Genomic DNA, 19,906 nt, shown 5'->3' on the forward strand with positions numbered 1-19,906 from the left:
CTGTGGACAACCCATGCAATCCTTATCTTTTGGAATACAAAAACATTTTACCAATCAGTATGACTTTAAGCAGTTTGACCAAGTCCACATTGGTACATTTTGGAAAACCCAGTTATTATCGGTCAGTTAGAAACATTTGAACCTTCCCTCTCCAATCAGTTACCTTGATACAGCCCAAGAGTATATCCAAGATACTGTTTCAATATCCCGCTAGTACTAAGGAGCAGGACATTCCAAGAAATACTCTAGCTACCAAAAAAATCTGGTCATCCCTGTCAGGCCATAGGAGGCTACGTGTTTCAAAGTATGGCCCTCACTGCTGGTGTCTATAATAAGATCCAGACTTCTCTGAAACAACACAACTCTGCTTCCCAGTTAACCTGGATTTGAGTATACCTTGTACCCATTGAAAATGGGTGTAATATCTATTGTCCCATAAACTCTGGACATGCTAATGGCCACCATATCTATGTCTACTGACCCAAGATTGTTGAGCAGGTGTCCTTGCTTCCACGACGATTCCAGGACATGTGCATTTGCACCACCTAAAGAAGGCCATGTTTAAACAGATGAAACAGGTCCATTTACCTTAATGCAGTGGAAAGATAGATATTCCATCCTTCCAGCTAATGGGTGTTTCCACTCTTAAATGTTTTAATAATCTTTTATCATCTCCCCACCCTGCCCAGAAATCTTCCTTTCCATCAGGCTATAATTTGGTTCTATGTTTATTGAGTTATTTTAAGAATTCAGCATGGCCGTATGGTAGGAAGTTGGTTTTTCAAACACATTTTCCTGGGTTCAGTCCCAATGCGTAGCACCTTGGACAAGTACCTTCTGTTATAAACTTCGGTCAACCAAAGCCTTGTGAGTGGATTTGATAGATGGAAACAAAGTCTGTCGTATGCATATGTGTGTGTGTGTGTGTGTCTGAGTTTGTCCCCTACCACCACTTGACAACAGGCATTGGTTTGTTGCATCCCCCATAAAACACTGACGAAATAATGACTAGGCTTTACTAAAGATAAGTTCTGGGGTTGATATGTTCAACTAAAATCCAAGGCAGTGCCCCAACATGGCCACAGTCTAACAACCGAAACAAGTAAAAGGTCTATATTAGTATGTCATTTGTTGGTGTGATGAAATCATGAAGTTTTACGTGGCTTACTAGTTCTCTGTTGTTTGTACTTCTGATTGTAGTCTCTTTGTAGATGTTGATGTTGAGCGGTCTTCTGTAGTGAGAGAAGTCCGAAACGTGGTCCTTTGCTATTCGTTAGACACGCAGAAGAGAAAGCAGGTCGACCCCCAACACCGAGAGCAACGACGGATGGATGAATGCGCATCCAGGCCCAGCGGTTGCATAGGAAGTCGGGGACAAGAAACAAGAAGAAAGAGTGAGAGAAAGTTGGAGCGGAAGAGTACAACAGGGGTCACCACCACCCCCTGCCAGAGCCTCGTGGAGCTTTAGGTGTAGATGTTGCTCATGTTATTGGTTTGGCCATGGATTCAGTTAGTTAGTTAGTTAATTTGGCTCAAAAGCAAATAGCAAGGCCATGTATGGGGACATGGAGTTAAGTACAGGGTGGTGTTCATGTAAAGAGTTCAGGCCACTTGAGGTCAAGGGAGGCTTTGAACAAAGCGGTCGTCGGCATCTTCACCATCTCGTCTGGCAGCTTGTTCCACGGATCCGCAACCCGGACGGAGAAAGCTCCTCTCCTTCGATTGAGATGAAATCGTCGCAGGTAGAGCTTTTTGGAATGATCCCGCAGCCGACGCTCTGGAGCAGGAGTGAAGAACAGCTCTTTCAAGAGGTTACACTTTCCGCTTATGATGCTGTGGGCGAGAATGAGATCACCACGGCGGCGGCGTTTTTCTAGAGAATAAAGGTCGAGCGTCCTCAGCCTTTCTTCATAGGACAAATTTTTGAGACCATGAACCATGCGGGTAGCCAGCTTCTGGACTCTTTCGAGATGCTGTATGTCTTTGAGGAGATAAGGAGAAGAGGCTTGAATCCCGTATTCCAATATGGGTCTCACCAGCGTGACATAGAGTGGTAGGAATATGGCTGCTGTGAGCATTCCGAATGAACGTCGAATCAAGAACAGAATTCCGCGTGCTTTGTTGGCAGCATGGACGCACTGGACCGAAGGTGAAAAGGAGGAATACACCAAGATACCCAGGTCCTTTACCTGATCGGTCCTCTCCAGCAGCAGACGACCCGGCTCGAAATCAAGTTAAGTTGCAGGAGGAGAGCCAACAGGCAGATGACAGCACTTTGACACGTTCAGACACAGGTCCCATTCGTTAGACCACCTCCAAATTTGTTGGAGGCATCGACGAAGATCCTCTATATCACCGCGAGGAGCGACCAGTTTGACATCGTCGGCAAATAGAAGGGTGTGTTGCGTGAGGTCGTCGGGCAAGTCATTTATGAAGACTAAGAACAATAAGGGCCCAAGCACTGAACCTTGAGGCACGCCACTGCTCGCACTGGAGACGTCGGACCGCGAACCATTAACTTGGACTTAGAAGGAGCGATCTGAGAGGAAGGTACCAACTCATCGTACAATATCCGGATGGAAACTATATGCTTGAAGCTTGACAAGTAATAGGCGGTGGTTTACCGAGTCAAAAGCTTTGGCAAAGTCCAATAAAACGATGTCAACAGCATCACTATCATCGAGGATGCGCGTCACCAATTCTTCCATTACCAGTAAGTTGGTCAAGCATGATCTCTTCGGCATGAAGCCGTGTTGGGAATCAGAGATGGAGGCTGTGTTTTGGAGGTGGAGCATCATACTTTTCTTAAGGATGGTTTCGAACATCTTGCTGATTATTGATGTAAGGGAAACCGATCGGTAGTTAAGCGGGTCTTCGCGGCTCCCTTTCTTGAAAATTGGGCAGATTATCGCTGTTCTCCAGTCCGCAGGTATAACACCCGTCGCCAATGACATATTGAATATTCGTGTTAAGGGCTCGCAGATGACCGGAGCCAACGCTTTGATAACCCGTGGGTGTATGCCGTCAGGGCCGTGACCCTTGTTGACATCGAGGCCTTGAATTGTTATTCAAGGCCTCGATGTCAACAAGGGTCCTGCGTGATGACCAATCGAAGCATTGGAGGTACCGATCTATCAAATGGAGGGGATTCACGACCGTCATCTTGTTTGAAAATAGTTGAAAAAGCCTCGGCAAATAATTGACTCTGTTGATACGGGTCCTCAATCGATACGCCTGTTGAGTCTACCAACGTTGCAATCTGGTTGTTCAAGCGGGAATTCCGCTGGACATGGGCAAAGAAGGTTTTTGGATTGCTACTGGCATTTGCCGCGATTTTGTATTCATAACTGAAGCGTTCTTCCTTTTAATTTTCACAGCTCAGTCTCGTTGAGTTTTGTACACCTCAAAAGCTGCAGTCGAATCTAGATTTTTGAATTCAGCCCAAGCAATATCTCTGAGTTGAAGTTCTCGTTTAACCTTCTTCGTCACCCAGGGCTTGTGTTGTTTCTTCTTGGGAAGCCCAACGGGAACTGCCTGGTCAGTCAACCAGATTACATATGCTTTGAGGGATGACCATAGTTTGTCAACTGAGGACAACGTCATCAGGGATTGCCAGTCCAGAAGTGCGGAAGCCTCGGTTAGAATTTCAATATTAATTGCAGAGAAGACTCTACATGGCAGCGAAGTAGTCGTGGGTGTAGAAAAAGTTGTGTGCATGACGAACTTCAGGACCGCATGATCACTCTTGGCAAGAGGGGCACAAACAGATACATATTCAACATGTTGCGATAGAAAACAATCTTCAGCCACGTCAAGAAGGGCCTGGCCGAACCGGGAAGATGATGTACAAATTGATGCGGGCCAATCGATCGTGGGTGCGTTGAAGTCTCCTAGTATCAAACAGTCATGCGAAGCTGAAACGAATCTTATCGCTTCGAGTAAATGAGCATCGTCTTTGAGGAGATAAGGAGAAGAGGCTTGAATCCCGTATTCCAATATGGGTCTCACCAGCGTGACATAGAGTGGTAGGAATATGGCTGCTGTGAGCATTCCGAATGAACGTCGAATCAAGAACAGAATTCCGCGTGCTTTGTTGGCAGCATGGACGCACTGGACCGAAGGCGAAAAGGAGGAATACACCAAGATACCCAGGTCCTTTACCTGATCGGTCCTCTCCAGCAGCAGACGACCCGGCTCGAAATCAAGTTAAGTTGCAGGAGGAGAGCCAACAGGCAGATGACAGCACTTTGACACGTTCAGACACAGGTCCCATTCGTTAGACCACCTCCAAATTTGTTGGAGGCATCGACGAAGATCCTCTATATCACCGCGAGGAGCGACCAGTTTGACATCGTCGGCAAATAGAAGGGTGTGTTGCGTGAGGTCGTCGGGCAAGTCATTTATGAAGACTAAGAACAATAAGGGCCCAAGCACTGAACCTTGAGGCACGCCACTGCTCGCACTGGAGACGTCGGACCGCGAACCATTAACTTGGACTTAGAAGGAGCGATCTGAGAGGAAGGTACCAACTCATCGTACAATATCCGGATGGAAACTATATGCTTGAAGCTTGACAAGTAGTAGGCGGTGGTTTACCGAGTCAAAAGCTTTGGCAAAGTCCAATAAAACGATGTCAACAGCATCACTATCATCGAGGATGCGCGTCACCAATTCTTCCATTACCAGTAAGTTGGTCAAGCATGATCTCTTCGGCATGAAGCCGTGTTGGGAATCAGAGATGGAGGCTGTGTTTTGGAGGTGGAGCATCATACTTTTCTTAAGGATGGTTTCGAACATCTTGCTGATTATTGATGTAAGGGAAACCGATCGGTAGTTAAGCGGGTCTTCGCGGCTCCCTTTCTTGAAAATTGGGCAGATTATCGCTGTTCTCCAGTCCGCAGGTATAACACCCGTCGCCAATGACATATTGAATATTCGTGTTAAGGGCTCGCAGATGACCGGAGCCAACGCTTTGATAACCCGTGGGTGTATGCCGTCATGGCCGTGACCCTTGTTGACATCGAGGCCTTGAATTGTTATTCAAGGCCTCGATGTCAACAAGGGTCCTGCGTGATGACCAATCGAAGCATTGGAGGTACCGATCTATCAAATGGAGGGGATTCACGACCGTCATCTTGTTTGAAAATAGTTGAAAAAGCCTCGGCAAATAATTGACTCTGTTGATACGGGTCCTCAATCGATACGCCTGTTGAGTCTACCAACGTTGCAATCTGGTTGTTCAAGCGGGAATTCCGCTGGACATGGGCAAAGAAGGTTTTTGGATTGCTACTGGCATTTGCCGCGATTTTGTATTCATAACTGAAGCGTTCTTCCTTTTAATTTTCACAGCTCAGTCTCGTTGAGTTTTGTACACCTCAAAAGCTGCAGTCGAATCTAGATTTTTGAATTCAGCCCAAGCAATATCTCTGAGTTGAAGTTCTCGTTTAACCTTCTTCGTCACCCAGGGCTTGTGTTGTTTCTTCTTGGGAAGCCCAACGGGAACTGCCTGGTCAGTCAACCAGATTACATATGCTTTGAGGGATGACCATAGTTTGTCAACTGAGGACAACGTCATCAGGGATTGCCAGTCCAGAAGTGCGGAAGCCTCGGTTAGAATTTCAATATTAATTGCAGAGAAGACTCTACATGGCAGCGAAGTAGTCGTGGGTGTAGAAAAAGTTGTGTGCATGACGAACTTCAGGACCGCATGATCACTCTTGGCAAGAGGGGCACAAACAGATACATCTGACACTGATCTTGGATAGCGGGAGAATACCAGATCCAGCATAGATGGCTGCTGCCCAGACCGATGCCTTGTCGGATATTCAACATGTTGCGATAGAAAACAATCTTCAGCCACGTCAAGAAGGGCCTGGCCGAACCGGGAAGATGATGTACAAATTGATGCGGGCCAATCGATCGTGGGTGCGTTGAAGTCTCCTAGTATCAAACAGTCATGCGAAGCTGAAACGAATCTTATCGCTTCGAGTAAATGAGCATCGTCCTGGGGGTCGGCAAGAGGCGGCCTGTAGACAGCTAACACAGGCAGGCAAAACTCGGATAGGCTCAGCTTGCAATAGACGGCATCGAATTTTGTTGTAGGTTGAGTATTAGTGGGTAGAATACCGCTGGACGGTTTGTGATCAGATTTAACATACACAGCAACATCTCCACCTCTCCTTTTTTCTCTGCCACATCTGAAGAGGACGTAGCCCTGTAGGTGGATTTCTGAGTCCTTTACTGCCAAGTCTCGGTGATAGCTCTCACATCAGGGGAGTCACGTATGGCCAGTGTAAATAGTTCGCTGAACTTTGGGAATAAGGAGCACGAGTTGGTATAGACGATGCTGAGCTGTGAAGTTTGAGGGGCGGGAGTTGGGAAACAAGCAGAATAAGGGGTATCACAGATAGCATCGTTGACGGGGGTATCAACTTTACTTTGATTCGCCCTCAATTCACTTTCCCTGTCAGCACTACAGCATGCGACCAGAGGTAGGACTTGATTATTTGTCCATCTTGGATGCGTAAACCCTTCTCTCCCATCTGTTTTCTCATCTTTAGTTTGGATATTAGGTTTCTCCGGCGAATTCTCTCTCTCAGTGAGTATTCCCCGTGAAAACCCATATTGGGGTCCTCCCAGGCATGCATCTGAGCTCTGTTCAGAAAGGTTGAAGCCTCCTGATCGGAAGCAAAGATTACCCTTATTGGGCGCGGTCTAGTATCTGAGGTTGAGTTCGCTTGGAATCTTCCTAGCCGAGCGACCTTATGGATACTGACATTCTCGTTGACAGAGAACAATTGTGCTAGTGTTTGTGATGTTGGTAGTATTGGTGGTGGTGGTGTATATAGTTTAGGTGTTGGTGGTGGTGGTGTTGGGTGTTATTTCTTCCATTTGTTTGAACCTCCCAGCATTTTTTTTTTTGTTGTTGGTGTGTCTCTTTTTCTTTTTCTTTTTGATTACTTTCAGTGATTTAGTTTGTTCCCTGTCACTTTTGCCAGGAAATGTCTGAGTGACCTCAAGCAGAGAAAAGCATGTTTTGTGGGTGCTTGCCTTTTTTACTGTTGTTGTTGTTGTTTGGGGGCTTTCAATTATCATTGTTGTTGATGATGGATTGGACCTTGAGGCTGGTGTTCCTTTTTTTTATTGCTTTCACTATTAGAATTACCATTTCCCTTGCAGCTGATTTTTCTGTTGCAGTTGCATGCTACAATAAGGTGCTGCTGCTGTTGGTGGCTGCTGCTGTGGTGATGGTCATCCTTCTCCTCTCCCTTGTTGTGGACATAAAAGCCTTCTGATAGTTTGCATTACCATACAAGTAACACCTTAGCTTTCAGTTGTAAGCCACCTGGCAAACTAATCAGGCCTGGGACAGCTTTCATACTTTCTTGATCTATTTGATCCATGCCTCCATCCCTTGGCCTAATTTTTGCTACAGCTTCTGGACCTGTAATACGTGGCTTTTGTCCTCTATATTGAAAAAGAACAGATGCCGCCATCTAGCAAATGTCCACTTCTGGTGGCACACTGACCGCCTTTATTTTCACTACTCTCTGGCTAAAGTAGATTGGCACGAGGACCAGTTTGTTACTATTTAGGGGTGCTGTGGAGTGCTTGCTGGTTTCATCCATTGTTGGAAAAATTTCACCTGCACCATACTGAGTCTTTTCCACCTATGTGTATCTCAGTGGTCCCAGATTAGGCCGAGATATTTTCCTATTTGCTATGGTATTGCTTACTGTATTACCCTGTTTCTTACTCCTATACATCTAAATATATTTCTTTACTGCCCACAAGGGGCTAAATACAGAGAGGACAAACAAGGACAGACGAACGAATTAAGTCGATTATATCGACCCCAGTGCGTAACTTGTACTTATTTAATCGACCCCGAAAGGATGAAAGGCAAAGTCGACCTCAGCAGAATTTGAACTCTGAACGTAACGGCAAACAAAATACGGCTACGCATTTCGCCCGGTGTGCTAACGATTCTGCCAGCTCATGATAGCTTAGTGATTAGTTTCTTGCAAAATATTTTCCGGAATATTCTAGGATATGATACTACCATATCTTATGAGGAATTTTATAGCAGTTTTTCAAATCCTGGATAGATACGAAAATTTCTTCCTGTATGGACCCTACAGCTGTGAAATCACAACCAGTCAACATATTCCTTTCAGCAATTTGATTGCTTATTGTATTGGTGTTAATTAATGCAGGTGATGATGGCAGTAGCAGTAATTGTTGTACAGGTGTCATTGGCAGGTGTGTTGTTCTCGTTTTCATTGTTGGTATTGTTTTGGTCAGACTGGTGAGAGTGGTAATACTTTGGTTTAACATGGGGAAGGCACTGTTATTACTGCTCAGACTCCTCTGGTTTTCTGTCAAATATTTAAATGCCATGTTTTGAATATTCTAAAAAGAAATCGGTAAATTTCATGCAAACAACTGCAACCTCTGCACTGAGCTGAGGAGTTTCTTAGAGGAAACCATTATGTTGGTGATTTTACAGACAACGTCATCATCATTGTCATCGTTTAACGTCCGTTTTCCGTGCTAGCATGGGTTGGACGGTTCGACTGGGGTCTGGGAAGCCAGGGGCTGCACCAGGCTCCAGTCTGATCTGGCAGTGTTTCTACAGCTGGATGCCCTTCCTAACACCAACCACTCCGCGAGCAATATTTTTTGAACTTGGATGTTTGAAAAAACAGTTAAAATAAACAACCACAACAATAATTTTTCAGCAGTAATGTCACACTAGCGTAACTCAATGATAAATTCAGAAAAGAAATAAATACTTCAGAAAACTTTATTTTAAGACAACAATTTTTTGTTTTAAAAGGAAATGAAAAACAAAACTGAGGGATTTGATGCGTTGATCGAATTGGTGGACCTGGAAAAAATTACTTGTTTAAAATACATGATGTTTGCTCTTCCTTCATAACACCAATTACTAATGAAAAATATAAGCATGTGTGTGTGTACCTATGTATTCATGTATTATATGTGTATACTCACACACACACACACACACACACACACACATCCGTTCTTAACACAGTTGCATTAGATTATGTTATTTTATTAAAGAAAACAAAGCTGCATTGATAAATATATAACTTTAACCTTTTCTGTTGCTAAGGAAAAATAAAACAAATATTAGATAATCTTAAAAAAAATTAACATAGAATTAAAAAAAAAAAACATTCTGAATGTATATGAATTTATCATTATCATATACATACATGGAGTTAATCATTTGTCATTTGTATGTTGTTTATGTATATAAATGTGTTTTATGTATGGCTATACATAAAGATATTCAAAAATAACAGAAAAATGTAATGTATAAAATTTATTTTTATAAAAAAAAGGTTAACAGTAACTTCAACAGGCTGACTGATGAAGATGATCGTTAGCGAAACTTTGGAGTTACAGTCAACTATTTTTTTGTAAAAATAAATAAATATAAATATGTGTGTATGTATGCATGTGTGAGCGTGTGTGTGTGTGTGTATATACACACACACATGCACACACAATCTTTGTTGCATACATATGATGTATGTATTAACCGTTTATTATTTTACATCCATTTTCTAGACTTGCAAAGTTGGTTTCGTTGGATGGCATTCCAATTACTAAACCAACTTTTATGCCAATCAGACACACAAAAAGAGTTAGTGTCACTAAAAGTGGTATTAATAAATATTAATACTATAACAAACAATACCTATTGTCAGTCCCTAGTGGAATGAGAACCATTCCTGTTGTAATCTCTATTATAAATCTCTAGGAATTGAAAATAGGAATTCTGTACATAATTATGTGAATAACAACACTACTTTCTTAGCATCTTGCTCCTATATTCTTTAAACCATTAGATCATATGAAATTTGTCCCACAAATTAACACACAGGTATGTCTTACCTGTATGTGTGTTACCTGTATGTGCATTTAATGCATTTAAACTTAGTTTAAAGTGTAGGAACATGTTCTTCAATTCTTTTCCAAATGTGGTTCTCTTTGGAATGTTCCGTAGTCCTACCTGAAGTGGGAATTGGACTGCTGTCGATTCCATAGCTGAAAAGCAGTTTAACTACCTGGTTATTTCTATGCGACATCAGCTGCTCCAGGTGATGCCACAAATAATCAGCGGAGGTAATTGGTGTGGTTCTGCCGTTTGCGGCATCGCCAACACCATGGTCACTCGCATTGTTATGGGGATAATAAATGGACGTCAAAGCTGTGGTATTAGGGGAGGGAGAAGCTTCGGTTCTTTCGGAAACATTAGCTGTAGTAGTAGTAGTAGCAGCAGCGCTAGAAGTCAGTGTGGTAGTGGCAACAGTAGAAGAGTCTATTGAAGTAGCAGCAACGGCAGAGCTAAAGGTAATGGTAGGTAGAGTAGGAGGTGTTGTATCGATAATAGTATTTGGTGTTGTAGTTGTACTGACTCTAGTGCCAGCGAGAGTTTTGTACACATCAATGCGGTTGTCATTTATTGTTGTCTTTTCTGAAAGGTGAGAATCTGTGCCTGTGCAAGAAGGAAGAGTGTTAGAGTCAGTGCCCCTAATGTCACAGTGAATGCAGCTGTCATTACCTGCACAATCATTTCCCCCACCTTTGCCGCCTCCAACGTCTAGAGAAGAGGAAGCAGAAGAACCGGAATCAACTGTTTTTTGCTGAGCACAAATCGGAAGATTCCGGGTCTTTGAAATGCTTCGCTCACCAGCAATGTGATTGCCTGAACGGTTATCACTCTGGCTGTGAGAACTGTAGTTGTCACCACAGGTATCACAGTTTGGTGATAACAGTTGAAACTGTCCTTCAGAAGAAGACGTAAGTGGGGGCAAAGCTGGCCTTGGTTCCAGGGACACCGTTTGCAAGATGTTCCTGTTTGAGTGGATGTCAGCATCCTGAGTACTGTTGTTACAATTGGTATCAGCTGATAACGGCAGAGGATAGGACAGTTGACCCTCCGGCACCTTAGTTCTATTGCCAGGAACTTTGATACCATTAAATGAGTTCTGAAAAGAGAGAGAAAGAGAGAAAAAAAAAAAGAAAATATGTATATATAAATAAATATTTAATTAATTTATGAATTTTAAAAACAGAGATTTCAATAAAAAGAAAAAAAAGGTAGACATTATTCTGATTATATTATTCTTGATTTCAAAATTCAAACATTAATGACAAACCAAATTCAGAAAATACAAAACAATGGCACAGAAGCAATACAGCTACAAGACTATGCAGATGCCTACGATCTTAGGAATTATTTTGGTGGAATTGAAGAAACTGTTTAACCCAGAAAAGACATCAACAGATAATCTTTTCACTGCAGATGCTCTGACATCTCGACACGAGTCACAAGATATCCTCCAAATGCTGGAAGAGACATTTTTTCCCTTCTCTGCTGAATCAGAATTCAACAATAGCAGAGGATTTCTTGAGAAATATGTCACACCATCCTCAACAGCCATGGATGATGAATAGACAACAACAATTTCAAGAGTATGAACCAAATGAAACTATGGCGCAGGAGTGGCTGTGTGGTAAGTAACTTGTTTACCAACCACATGGTTCCAGGTTCAGTCCCACTGCGTGGCACCTTGGGCAAGTGTCTTCTACTATAGCCTCGGGCCAACCAAAGCCTTCCGAGTAGATTTGGTAGATGGAAACTGAAAGAAGCCCATCGTATATATGTATATATATGTATGTGTGAGTGTGTTTGTGTTTGTCCCACCAACATCACTTGACAACCGATGCTGGTGTTTTTTTGTCCCCGTCACTTAGCGGTTCGGCAAAACAGACCGATAGAATAAGTACTGGGCTTACAAAGAACAAGTGCCGGGGTCGAGTTGCTTGATTAAAGGCGGTGCTCCAGCATGGCCGCAGTCAAATGACTGAAACAAATAAAAGAGTAAAAGAGAGTATGAAATTTTCCAGGACCAGACAACATCCCTTTTGAATTACTAAAATAAGGGTGGCTACTTCTTGAAACCAGGCTTTTCACTCAGATCGTGAAAATATAAGACTGCCAATTTCCCAATGAATTTCAAAAATCTTATGGGTTTTATCACAGAACAGCATTGCATTAATTGCTCTTCATTGTAGGGAAAATATTTGCAAGAATCCATCTAAACCTTTTCCAGACCATTTCAGAAAAGGTTTATCCTGAATTTCAATGTAGTTTATGTGCCTCTCGTGGCACAGTTGACATGGCTTTCTGTGTTAGAAAAGCAGGGTGTAACAGAAAACTACTCTTCGTTAATTAGTGTGCCCAGAAATGCCATGTGGATGGTCCTTCAACGCTTTGCTTGCCTAATTCAAACACTGCACTACATGTGACAGGTTGTGTTTTTCATGGAAACAAACCAGACTAGAACTGCTTCAACAAGCCTCACTCCATTCCCATCAGAACTGATCGTTCTGAAGTCAAAAGAAAAAAAAAGGAAAAGTTTAAAAAAAAAGAAGAAAAGATACTGCAACAACAACTATACTCCTCTCTGCTCCCCCTTTATTGCTCCCTTTGTTTCTGTTACACAAAATTGGCCCTCTCAGTCACCAATGACATTAACAGGGAGGAACTACTCAATCCATAAAGAAATTGAAATTCTCAGACTCAAGAAATCGTATTTCTTTTCAAGATAACATTTTCAAGATTTCTCAAAAACTTCTGTTCTTATAATATACTAGCAGTATCGCCCGGCGTTGCTCGGGTTTGTAAGGGAAATAACTATATAAGCATTTTTAGAGATGTAAAGTATAATAGCCATCTCAATATGGCTAACCACAAGGGGGGGGGGTGTTACTGTAGCTTTTTACGTTCTGAGATTTAATAATAAATTTTTAGAGAGTTACTTCCCTTATATATGCCAAAAATGCATTAAAATGGGAAAAATTGATGGTAAATTTTTTTTTAAATCGTAGACTCATTGTAAACGCGTGCTAATACCCAGAAGGGCTCGATATGAATCACGACTATAACATACCCGGTTTTGGTTAAACTGCACTGCAAAATGTGGGAGTAGTTAAGAATCTAAATCGTAGGAGACAGACAGCACACAACCTCTCTTTTATATATAAAGATTTGAGGTGTGGAAAATATGCTTATGGTACAATGATAATATTGACAGTGGTGTGAGATAAGATGAAGAAATAATGTTATGGTAATAATGTTTTAGGTTATTAACCTCATCATTAGATATGGAAGATTTTTTTTCATATTTACATCGACACAATATTTTGATCAGTTTGATCTCCAATCATCATTAAGTATCTTATTCCTGGATATACATTGTCTTGGACTGGATTTGAACTAAGAACCAATGGTAGTGGTGCTTGCTCCTGTCCATGTATCAATGGCATAGTGTACCTATTTCTGTGGGTAAGAGCATTTTCTTTTTATTGAATTTATTTGACAAACCCTGAGACTTGTGAGATTGATGTGGTTAAAAGTTCCAAGTTGCAGCAAAAAGCATGTGCAGGGATAAAATTCGTGGAAGAAGGACTGGTTCAGACAAAATACAAGAGATGAGACGAGTAAGCTGCATGTAGTTGAGGGGGAGGTAGTAGAATCCGGCCAGTTCAGAGGAGCAGATCATTGTAACAGTGGTAGAAGCAGAGAGAGAGAAGAAAGGACCCCTGAAGGGCCGAAAGGTTGGAATGTGTTAGCAAGCAGTTTTGTGTTGATCAGGTGGACTTTCTTTCGATACAGTTGGAAATGTTTGAATGGGTAGCAATAACACTGCCCCAGGTATGGGAGTACTCTATTGTGAGTTTCATCTGGAATTTGTAGGGGATTCATAAGGGATGAAGTATTTTCTAAAGAGGAAAGCCAGTCTTTTTGATGCTGAGTATTTCCACTTACCAGGAGATATTCTCCAGTGACAGAATAGCCTAAAATTTGTAGCAACTTTCTAGTTCCTGTCTAGGAAGGGTATGTGATGGTTGTGTTATCGGTTGTGACTATGTCTTTGTGCTGTTAAAGAAGAGAACAAGATTGGTGCAAACTCCATTGAAAAGTGTTCATGGAATCAATGTAGGTTTGATGCAAGGCGTCTAAGTTGCACGGGAGTGAAAGGATAGGAACAGGTATTGTTGGATACAATGGGTAGATCGTTGACATAAAAAGGAATGAGTGGGGTACAAAGCCAAACTTTGAGGCAGAGCAGAGTTGATAGAGCGGGGGTCAGAGAGAGTAAAGTACACATAAAGTACATAAAAGTGCTGAAAGGTTGATAGAGTGCAGAGGTAGAGAATTTTGATAGACTTGCGAACTGGACATAGTTTAATTGATTTGTTGTGCTTTGAGATTCATGCATGAGACACAGTCAGACGCTTTGTTATGTTTAATTTTGGATAAGGGTTCCTGCTTAAAATCTGATCCAGTACTAATGCATCTGATGGTGATTAGAAATCAACACGTGACCGACCAGGCTATCAGATGTTGCTACACATCGCTGGTCACAATGCGCTTCGCATTGTTTTAGCCTTCAAATGACGCCACCTCACTGGCTAAGCGAGCATGCCAACAGAAGAAAGGGTTAGAGAAAGTTGCGGTGAAAAAGTACAGCAGGGATCACCACCATCCCCTGCTGGAGCCTCGTGGAGATTTAGGTGTTTTTGCTCAATAAACACTCACAACACCCGGTCTGGGGATCGAAACCATGATCCTACGACCGTGAGTCCGCTGCCCTAACCACTGGGCCATTGTGCCTCCACAATATAAATATAAAATGAATAATTTGATTTTTAGAGATGAGATTAACAGTTCTCAAATTATAATAACTCATTTCAAATATTCAGACATTTAATGATGATATTAGTTTAGAAATAATCGTTATTAGTTCTTTTTAAGTGGTAGCATATTACTAGTGACAGGATATGAACCAACAAACCTTTGGTTGTTGGTCAGTTAATCACGGCCCACATTTCCTCCCATACAGTATGTTTTCTTGACAATATTTCTACTCTGAAGACTATCTTTGGGTTTCAATTAAAGCTCAAATATAATCAAGCTTTTATGTATATTGTGCAAGTATTCACTCACTGAAGGCTCACACCATTGTTTAAATTTGATTTCAACCTAAAGGCAAGAAACCCAGCCTTTATTAACGATGTCATAGTTATGTGACCATTGTTAACGCAGGAGTGGCTGTGTGGTAAGTAGCTTGCTAACCAATCACATGGTTCCGGGTTCAGTCCCACTGCGTGGCATCTTGGGCAAGTGTCTTCTGCTATAGCCCCGGGCCGACCAATGCCTTGTGAGTGGATTTGGTAGACGGAAACTGAAAGAAGCCTGTCGTATATATGTATATATATATATATGTGTGTGTGTGTATGTGTTTGTGTGTCTGTGTTTGTCCCCCTAGCATTGCTTGACAACCGATGCTGGTGTGTTTACGTCCCCGTCACTTAGCGGTTCAGCAAAAGAGACCGATAGAATAAGTACTGGGCTTACAAAGAATAAGTCCCGGGGTCGATTTGCTCGACTAAAAGGTGGTGCTCCAGCATGGCCGCAGTCAAATGACTGAAACAAGTAAAAGAGTAAAAGAGTAAAGAGTATTGTGATGGTTGTGTGATGGGTGATGTTTATAAATCAAGTATTTGCAAGTGTTGTTGTTGTTAGCAATATAAATTCTTAAATGTCCTTCACTAGAAAAGGGAAAAAAATATGAGATAAATTATATGAATAACGAAGTAACGCAAAGCACAGTGGCAACGGGTTCTAACTAAAAAGGGGCTTTACAGTGCATTTTCTTCACCTGGGTCCAGCTGCTGACCAGCTCTTCAATAAAAAAAAAACAATAAAACACTTAAAAAGGAATTGCTGGTGTTGTTGGTGTTCCTGCTGTTTCTCCTGTTGTTGCTACTGCATACTAGAAGTGGCCACACACGAGTCAAAAGCACTCACAATGTCATGCATCAGAGACGACAATCACAATCTTTCATATCGGTTCAAGAATAAATATCGTAGTCTTTTCAGAATGGGAGGGGGGAGAAATGTCTTGGATGTTTGAACCATCAGGGTAACACAAATGGAAGAGTAGTAACGGGGGTAGAAAAGTACACGTGACTTAATTAAAACAGACTTTTCATTCACCTGTCTCCTAGCAACGACCCTACCTAGCAGGTAATTTCCTCGTAATTTCAACATATTTCATGCACACCAAAATCAAAGGAAACTAATAAACAAATAAGGCTCACTTTCAAAGAACCCCACCCCCCACCCCAAAAGAACCGCCCCCAGATCCAAAGACAGCAACACTGTAAGATATGGAGTGTCAGGCAGAGAGTAGTAATGGTGCTTTGGGTTGGTTGATATGATTAGCCGGGGAGAGAAAGAAGAGTACAAAAGAAGTTTCTAATAACGGTTTCGAAATTTATTGGTGGAACTGAGGAGTGTCTAGTTTGCTGTGTAACACGAAGAAACCAACTCGTCACAGAAAAAAGCCCTACAGTCATTAGTATTGTCGTTACCCTGCTATTTCCAATAATACATTAAAATGATCCACTGAATCTGACAACTCCCATCTCCTTGCAACACAATTTGTCTTTTCAAAAATGCCAAGTTTAAAAAAGCCAAAAAATCAAAGATGATGTACATTAAGCCCATTGCATCACACCACTAAACTACTCCATCTCAATCCACAATATAATCCTCTAAGCGGCTTATCAGGGTATTAAATACACATACAAAACCCAACAGGCAATTGCAAAATATAACTGGACCAATGTTAAATTCATTAATAAAAAAAGGCTGCATGAATAAATTTCAGCAATTGTGTGTATATAATAATACAAATGTTACACCATTTGATATTAATATGATTTCTGTAAAAACATCATATACATAGAAATTTTCACTCCACACTCTGTACATTAATGACCCACTTCTCACAAAACACGTTGATACATAGATGACACAGGCATCTTCCATATGCGGTCAAGCCACCTCTGAGACAGTGCTGCATCCCTATATACAAACATCCAAAAGAAAACCCATCAAATTCATTGGCTCCATACACCAAGGCACTGCAATCCTTAGCTCATGGACGTTGTGTCTTCTTTTTCCGATTACATGATTGCTACTACAATATTCTCTACTCCTTTGCATTAGCTAGTTGCACATATCTTGTGACACACTCATATCTTCTCTCTTCACTCCTACCAAGTCTTATATCCTTGACCTTGAACTAATCTGACCTGGCACAAAACAGTAACAATGAGATTCAGGCCTAGAATTAATATTAAACAGCAAACATTGTGTTTGTTTTAAATCTAAATAGTAGCCATTTATAGTGAATTTCATGAACTGAGAATTATTTACTTTTTATATTTAATAATTGATATAATTTTAGTCTGGGGAAGCACAGCTTACTTTGCCTACTCAGAAAACAAGCCTACTTTATACAACATATGGAGTTCCCTTTTCTTCCAATTGTAGAGTCAAAAGTACTTTTAAAGAACATAAAACTTAATATTTTAACAAAACCAATCTATTGTGTTTATCAAATCTGCTATAACAGAATCAGAAATTGTTAGTAAAAAGATTTATAAGTATAATAATCTTCTTAATCTTTATAGGTCAACATTTTTGTTATAAACTGGCTCAAAAGTATTTGTTTATCATTAAATTTTTACTCCAAAATAATGAGATTTTACAGGAAATTATACAATAGCTAGTATATTTGATAGCAAAATTAGTATTACTAGTAGGACCTGTGTAAATTCCACGGGATGGAAAAAATTAAGAGGACTTATTTAAGAAAGAACAGATGATTTGCATTTTTCTAGCATTCATAGTTTAGCTTTCTTTAAATATTCTTGATGTTTGTCTACATCCATTTCGTCACGATTCCATCAGTGTTGTCTTTTGTTTCTCTTTTTATTATCATTATGTCTTCTCGTCTGTTCCGTGCTCTACGTCTGGGCATCCTTTCTTGGGCAGCTTGCAACCGTGTTTCTTGTGAATCCAGACTTTAGGCTAAATTAACCCTTACAAGCAAATGCCAATTTTTTAAGCGAGCAGATGATAAATAATTGCAATTATGCATATGCAAGGATCACTATAGAAAAAAAAAATTAGTTCAGTACAAAACATACATTCCAATATCAACACAACCACCACCACCACCTCTCTCAATATAACCACCTCACCTGTCCACCTCTCTTTCCCTTCAGCTAACTTTTTAATGACGTAACAAGTATTCCTTCCCCCCACCCCCACCCACTCTTTTTCCTCGTCTTTTTCTCTTGTTCTTCATCTCCTACCTTTAGGCTGACCATGTGACCATTTGGCCTAAGCATATTAATATTAATCCCCTTTCTCCACTTCTTCCTTTCTTCTTCCTTCACTCCTCCTCTCCAACTAACGAATGCATAACGAGTGAACGAACAAGCAGATTATCATATGCAGATGCTCGAGAGAACATCTACCCTAACGTTTCACAATAATTCCTGGGTAAGGGAAAATAATACAGTGAAGCTTGATATGAATATGCGTTGCAAGGGAGTCAGCAACAAACATCTAAGGGTTTTTAATCCCATCTTAACTTCACATTAAATTCTGTTTCCCGTACGATGGCTTGTGCTCTGGTGGTAAGATTTTAATCCAACAAAATTTGAATAGCAAACAGATTTAGAGTTTCAAAGAAAAAAGTTATTATACAAGAAAGAGTTACAATAACACCCATAGACAAAAAAAAAATATATAGAACATGAAAGGCTTAGGAGTGGCTGTGTGGTAAGTAGCTTGTTTACCAACCACATGGTTCCGGGTTCAGTCCCACTGCGTGGCATCTTGGGCAAGTGTCTTCTACTATAGCCTCGGGCCAACCAAAGCCTTGTGAGTGGATTTGGTAGACGAAAACTGAAAGAAGCCCGTCATATATATGTGTGTGTGTGTTTGTGTGTCTGTGTTTGTCCCCCTAGCATTGCTTGACAACCGATGCTGCTGTGTTTATGTCCCCGTTACTTAGCAGTTCGGCAAAACAGACCGATAGAATAAGTACTGGGCTTACAAAAGAATAATTCCCAGTGTCGAGTTGCTCGATTAAAGGCGGTGCTCCAGCATGGCCGCAGTCAAATGACTGAAACAAGTAAAAGAGTAAAAGAGAGAATATGGTACAGTTCTGTTTATAAACTTGATGTTCATTCTAGAATTACGAAACATTTTTTAAAAACTTCTATCCAATCATTTTTCTTGTGAATGCAAATTCAAAAGTAATTTTAATAGTAATACCATTAAAATTAACTATTCTACTACAAAGAATTTTCCAGCATCATTGTTTAACATCAACAAGAAGAAATACAACTCCAATGACCATAAATCCCAGACAAATGTAATATGTCTAATTGATGGTAAATCTATAGATGAGCCATGGTGACAATCACCATAATTCAGTTGTTAAAGAATGCGTGAGTCTTGCAGTAAATCTATTCAAATTATGGTTCAATCAACACATCTTTGGCAAAATAAGCAATTGGATTTTAACATGTCATATTCTGAACTGATCTGAAGAGCAAAAACAAAACTGTAGCATTTGCAAAATATACATCCTAGAAAAAGTGCTGTCCTCTTCCATATCAAAGAATATTCATAACGGGAATTCTGAATTTCTTTCTACCATCACAAATCTAAGCAATTTCAAATCTGTTATATAAACTGACATTCAGTTAACCAAGTATTATGTCATATTCTCCTTTTATCATAATTTTACATTGCTTCTGGACAAAATATATTCATAGTTTGTGAGTAATCTTCAAATCTGAATACTGTCATGAAGCCTGGTCTCAGGACCAGAACGACTGGAGACCAGGGTCTAGAAACCCTGCACAACTCCATGCCCTATTTCCTCCTATGATATCCCCATTACCCTTCATCTTTCTGTTTTTCTTTGAT

At 40.9% G+C, this 19,906-nt stretch overlaps 1 protein-coding gene across 1 annotated transcript in view; it reads right to left on the bottom strand.

Annotated features, from left to right (window-relative positions):
• Nucleotides 1-9,872: 9,872 nt before the first annotated feature.
• The window catches only part of LOC115222856 (serine-rich adhesin for platelets), a 29,988-nt gene continuing 19,954 nt past the window's right edge, over nucleotides 9,873-19,906 (bottom strand). Inside the window, exons 5-6 of the mRNA XM_036511767.1 lie at nucleotides 11,950-12,005; nucleotides 9,873-11,024 (exon numbers count right to left, since the gene is read on the bottom strand). Coding sequence (XP_036367660.1) covers nucleotides 9,975-11,024; nucleotides 11,950-12,005 — 1,106 coding nt within the window. The 3' untranslated portion in view covers nucleotides 9,873-9,974. The remainder of the gene's footprint in view (nucleotides 11,025-11,949; nucleotides 12,006-19,906) is intronic.

This window comes from Octopus sinensis, linkage group LG21 (assembly GCF_006345805.1).
Source record: "Octopus sinensis linkage group LG21, ASM634580v1, whole genome shotgun sequence".
Taxonomy (NCBI): domain Eukaryota; kingdom Metazoa; phylum Mollusca; class Cephalopoda; order Octopoda; family Octopodidae; genus Octopus; species Octopus sinensis.